The 6,000-nt window shown below is 36.2% G+C and overlaps 1 protein-coding gene across 21 annotated transcripts in view; it reads left to right on the plus strand.

Moving 5' to 3' along the window:
* CADPS2 (calcium dependent secretion activator 2) overlaps positions 1 to 4,654 on the plus strand; it is a 473,581-nt gene extending 468,927 nt beyond the window's left edge. For all 21 annotated transcript variants that reach the window (XM_033098855.1, XM_033098852.1, XM_033098844.1 and 18 more), the window contains one exon: positions 3,690 to 4,654. In XM_033098855.1, coding sequence (XP_032954746.1) covers positions 3,690 to 3,863 — 174 coding nt within the window. In that variant the 3' untranslated portion in view covers positions 3,864 to 4,654. The remainder of the gene's footprint in view (positions 1 to 3,689) is intronic.
* The last annotated feature ends 1,346 nt before the right edge of the window (positions 4,655 to 6,000 follow it).

The following is a 6,000-nucleotide window of genomic DNA, read 5'->3' on the forward strand; positions in this document are numbered from 1 at the left end:
TACAGTTAAAGATCAAGCACCAGTGAATATTTTAGCAGAAAAAAACAATAATTTCATGAATTATACAGTGACACTGCCATTGTACTCTAAGTCAATCAATTGGTCTCATTTTAATACATTGTTTACTATGGCTGCTAATAGTCAAGATTGATAGACATGATATTAAATTTCAGGAATATGTTTGATGTTCCATTTTTTTTGTTTTGTTTTGAATATTTTATTGGGGAATATTGGGGAACAGTGTGTTTCTCCAGGGCCCATCAGCTCCAAGTCATTGTTCTTCTATCTAGTCATGGAGGGCGCAGCTCAGCTCCAAGTCCAGTCGCCGTTTTCCATCTTAGTTGCAGGGGGCGCAGCCCACCATCCCATGTGGGAATTGAACTGATAACTTTGTTGTTGAGAGCTCCTGCTCTAGCCAACTGAGCCATCCGGCCACCCCTCCATGGTTTGTTTTTTACTCGTAGATCCCAGACTTAGTCAAAGCTTTCTTGGGCTGATACATTTAATCAAGTCATAAGGCTTTATTTAATAATTAAAAAGGATTATTTTCACAATGAAAATCAAGATGAATTAGTAATTTAATGTTCTAATTGTCTTTTCGTACTTTGAATATAAACAGACTTTAACCAATTTCATACATAGATTCATCATTCTTCAGAACCTGTACGGTTATGTTTATGATGATCATTTTCCAGTGAATTTAAGAAACTGTTCAGTAGCACGTGGATAGAATTGGGAAGGCCCCGGACTAGGCTTCCCTTCCCCCCAGGTCACTTAGACGTGGCCTGCATGTGACAGCTGAGCCAAGGCCACGCTCCTCCACCCTGGCAATCTGGGCCTCACTGCTCACCGCATTGTCATTCTTGGATGCCCACGGCGACCCAGACACCATCAGGGTTTCTATGATCGCCGACTTTGTCCCACAGAGACACTTAGACACTCATGGATTTCTTCATGTTTCTCACTAAGAAAAAACAAATTCCAGTGAGATTTCCACAGAATATTTAGGACTAAGACATGATTTGCCAAGTTTTAACATCAGAATGATCTATGTGGGGAGGGGAAATAATAAAATCTTCAGATAATCACCGTGATGGGTTTGTGTTCTCCCCAGTGGCCATATGGCAGTTAAAAGCAGTTAACATAACTCAGCTGCCTCTCTCGCTGGGAAAACAGAAGACAAGTGAGCAGCACTCTGTGGCAGGCACTTGTCTTAAATAAGAGCCAAGCAGAACCACAGTGGCAGCCGGACGATGTCCAACTGTCAGTAGATTTTATGAATTCTATAAAGGGAGAGAGATGGCAAGGATACCTGTCCTTCAGCTCCCCTAACTGCTTACTTCTTGCTATTAAAATAAATCTGAGAGCCGTCAGGACTGTGAGTCCACAGTACAGATCTGTCCTGGCCAACTTATTGATAATTAAGCCAAGGAAAGTCATTCCAATAAAATAAGAAAGTAGGACTCACAAAATCAGTATATAATTGTTAGTGGGATAATAATACTTCATACCAGATATGTCATCTGGAGATGAATATTTTGTGTGCTTGATATATTTTAATCTAACTATTAGACACTTGTAGGCTTGAACACAAATCTCTATATTAATAATACCATATATTATCAGTTTCCAAATTCTCTAGATAAAAACTTACCTTTCAGGGTTCTTTCACAGGTTCTGATGCAAATTACCAGTACCACCTTAGTAATAATAAGCTTAACAGCTTAGAAAGAATGTGAGGATGGTGGGATGTATGCATCTTAAAATGCATCTTAAAATACTTGTTTTATTTTGTCGTCCTTGTTGATTTTAAGAAACAATAGCATGATTTAAGAAACAATAGAAACAATAACATGTTTCTTCTGTTTTTGACACCGAATTATAATTTACTGTTTCGCAAAAATGTAAATACATGTTTTATTAGCCCATCTATGAAAGCTTTATGCCAGAATTTGACAATTCATATTCCAAGGGAATAGTCCAAGGATCAAAGTGAAAATAGTTTTGATTATTTAAGAAAAAAATATTAGTCTCTGAATCTAAATTTTACTTGCTGTTGAGATTCTGACTTCAGATACTGTACAGTGTTCCTCACAGTTCAGTTTGTTTTTGGAACTTTTTAAATATGAATTTTATTTTTAACAAATAAATATCCAAATAAAAAATTATTATTCATCCTCCATACTCACTTTTGGCATATCACTTATGAAACTTGGCATGACACCTTGGGGCATAAATCAGATGAAAGAAGACAGAAAGATAATATGAAAATACCAGTGGTCTCACTACCTTGTCATGGTTGTACTCCTTCCCAGACGTCTGCTACTAGGTCAGGTCTGTATATCAAGGGAATTGATGTGCCATCCATCCATACTTCCTACCTCATATGAATCAGGACCTTTAGCTCAACTGTCTGAATATTATGATATTTTCCTTCCACTGTGTTGAGTGAAATCAAGCATTTTTTAATGTTAATTTCTAGTTACTGAAGTTGTAATATTGGACCATGAAGACAACATTTCTTCTCATTTGACAAACCAAAATAAAATTTTAAAAAGACTACTAGCAGTCAGTAGCACATTGATGTGTCCTGATAACTTTTGGGTCAGTCCATTGAAATCTGACTGCTTAATATTCTAAATCTAACATATGATAGTAAATATATTTTAAAGATATTTAGCTTTAAAAATGGCCTTAGAAGTGCCTCTACAGAATGGAATATCTTTATTTGTTGTTTCCCCATAACTAATTCTAGACTTTCCTATAGCTTTAAAAATCAATAATAAAATACCAGTCTAATGTTTAGTGATAGAAAAATCGTATGTGAAGAAAATCTCACTTAAGCTGAAAAGTAAAATTAAGGGAAGCTTTATAGGTCACATGTCTTAAGTGCCACATAACCCAGAGTTTTGTTGTTGTTCTTGTTGTTTTTAAGAATCACTATAGAAACAGTAATATGGTATTTGTCCTATTTTGACATAAAATACACCAAATTATAATATACGGTTTCACAAAAATGTAAATACGTGTTTTATTAGCCCATCTATGTACCTTTATACCAGTATGAATTTGACAATTCATACTTCAAGGGAATTTCAAAAGGAAAGGGCAAAATTCATACAGACATTTAGGTGTACACAACATTTGACCCAGTGGCACATATAAATAAATTTTATAGTTCACAAATGCTGCAAATTCAAACTTCTTTCTTAATAGGACTAATCCTCTCCCTCCACACACCTCCTCAAAAAAGTTAATGCATTTTATAAAGTGTAATGTATTTTTCAGGATTAAAGGAAAAGCTCTTTAACTGGAAAACTAAGAATTTTTTCATGTTAAAAATGTACATAAGTACATATCATTTTATCTTTGTTACAGATTTTTCAAATAGTTAATTCTATGCCATTAGTAATATTTTGGAGAAAAGCTCATTCATCATCTGATAGTTACAAAATCAAAATTTTGGTCAGTTTGGTAATTCTACTTTGAATAGCACTACCCAAAGTCTCACATTTCATTTTCTTCCCAGAAATACACTAACAAGATGATTGACAATTTGAATCCACTAGTGGGTTGTCCGAGATCATTTTTGAAATGCCAACTGAGTATATGTACATATAGACATCCATCTGTACCTCTACACATATAATCCATAAGTTACCTAAGCAGACTGTCTCTTCTTCCTCCAGAAAACCTATAGGGACTTCCGGTTGCAGGGTGTATTGGAAGGCACGCTGAACAGTAAGACCTATGATACTCTGCACAGACGGTTAACAGTAGAGGAGGCTACTGCCTCTGTTTCCGAAGGAGGAGGACTTCAGGGCATCACGATGAAAGACAGTGATGAAGAAGAAGAAGGCTGATAACGCACAGCCCTGTAGAAGGAAGGAGGACCTTGACATTGTTTATTTTGTACCTTGTCCTGGTTAGTACATTGTTTGACCAAATAAAAATGCTTGTATTTCACTGTACATTTAAAAAAATAAACCTGGAAGCAGACATAAAGGGGAAAATGCCAAGTTTTGGTTTTTGGTGTTTGTTTGTTTGTTTGTTTTTAACAAGATCAGTCTCTTTTGTGTAGCTTGACCTAAAATGAGCTTTGGCTTTGTTTGTGATTAGAATGTGAACTTTTTTTTTTTGAGTTTTTTTTTTCTGTAATCACCTCGAAGTAGCGTCCTGTGTGTGAATAGAATATGTATTTCTCATACTACAATATTGTGAGAACAAGCCACTTCTAATCACTGGGCCAGTTCTATCATACCCTTGTTAAAATGGTGTGTACTTGACAGTTTATCATTTATGTGCAAGGTTTGTCTCATAGTTAATTTACCATTGTTGTGATGTGTGTAAAATTTTAGCGTTGGTTCTTAGTACTCTGAAATGGTCTACTAGTGTATTGCTGGGCTTAAAGGACCGCCAAACCCAAACATGGACTAGATTATCTAATGGGCTTGTGTCTTGTTCCATCTTTCAAGTATTAAAAAATCCCAAAGTGTGGGTTACTAAGTGTGCTGCCATCAACATACTTTATTCTCCTACTTGTAATAGCTTCCAGGCAATAAAAGTCCATTTAGTCATAACCAGTTCTGTATTAATTAGACATGTGTAGATTAAATGCAGTAAAAAAATGTTTGCAGTATTATAAACATCCCAACTATTTGGCTCTGTGCTTTCTTTTTATTTTTGTCTTGTTTACAATCAAATGAGTAAAAGATATTAACACAGCTTTGCATCTAGTAGGCTAAAGGAATTATGACAGCATATTTCCATAGCAAAGGTAAGGTTGACTACATCCTCATATATTGTGTATCATTAGTTATCATTAGCAATCAATGGTAACTAATAATGAGTAAGATGAGGAATGTTAGTAATGTTAAGTAGTAATTGACATATTAAAGTTATTTCTTCCCCCAATGTATTTTCTTGCAACAACTTCGAAAGGTGAATAATAGTATTATGCTTTATAATGTCTCTGTAGTTTTTATTTTTGTATTTTTTTCCAAAACTATGTTGGCATACTAGGCTACTGCATTCATTCACAAATAATATTTAAATGAAGTAAGTTAATGCAAAATAAGTGGAGCTATGTCTGAATTTATGTAAACTTAAGTTCCGAAATTTTGGAAGTGAAACAACTTCTTGGATCTCCAAATTCATTCTCCCATTGGTGTTATAAATGATCACGAGGGACCCAGACTCGCCCACAAAAATCTGCTTATTACATAGTTCTTATGTAATGTCATTTCGGCTCAATTTCTGGGTCCTGGAGGTAAGAGACCCTATGATAAACATGAAAGGAGATTTCTTCCCCTTTCCTGGATCAGAGACTAGCTCTACCACTCAGTGTTTTTTAAAGGCAGTTTGTGTCGGAATGCTCTCCTTCCCTCTCTTCTCCACCCTCAGGCTCAGTGCTGTCCTTTCTTCAAGCCCTCGGGTGCCCTGTCCTGCTCCCCTAAACTCCCCAAGCTTGCTGCTTTCTGCACAGCTCAAATTGCTCTATGCTTGGAAATTAGCCACCCTTCTTTTCCTTTAAATAAAATGTCAAATTCCTTGATACAGCTCATCTCAAGAGTAATTGACCCATTTTGTCCTAAAGTATGAATGACTTAACTGCCCCCTCTTAGCTGAGTGAGTGAGTGTGTGTGTGTGTGTGTCTAGCCAATAGAATACAGAAGTGAAAGGGAAAACATGTATTTCAGGGGAAACTACTTGGGATCAGCAGGAGGATCCTGCGGATGGCCTGACCTATTTAACCTGCCTCTCGGCCCTATTTGCTGGTCAACATCTTGGAGCTTCTCTTTAGATTTGGGTGTTCTCTACCCCTTCCCTTCTACCCCAGATTTCTAAAAGCTCCAAAGTCAGGGAGAGGAGATGTTCACAGTTTTATGAGGACTAACTGGACTATCCTTTGAGCCACAAAATGATGTGTAAAGCGAAATTTATATAGTAACTCTGAAAAAGAATGAAAAATATTTGGTTTTGTGCCCAGCAATGCTCTTT

Source organism: Rhinolophus ferrumequinum, chromosome 26 (genome assembly GCF_004115265.2).
Source record: "Rhinolophus ferrumequinum isolate MPI-CBG mRhiFer1 chromosome 26, mRhiFer1_v1.p, whole genome shotgun sequence".
In the NCBI taxonomy this organism is placed as follows: domain Eukaryota; kingdom Metazoa; phylum Chordata; class Mammalia; order Chiroptera; family Rhinolophidae; genus Rhinolophus; species Rhinolophus ferrumequinum.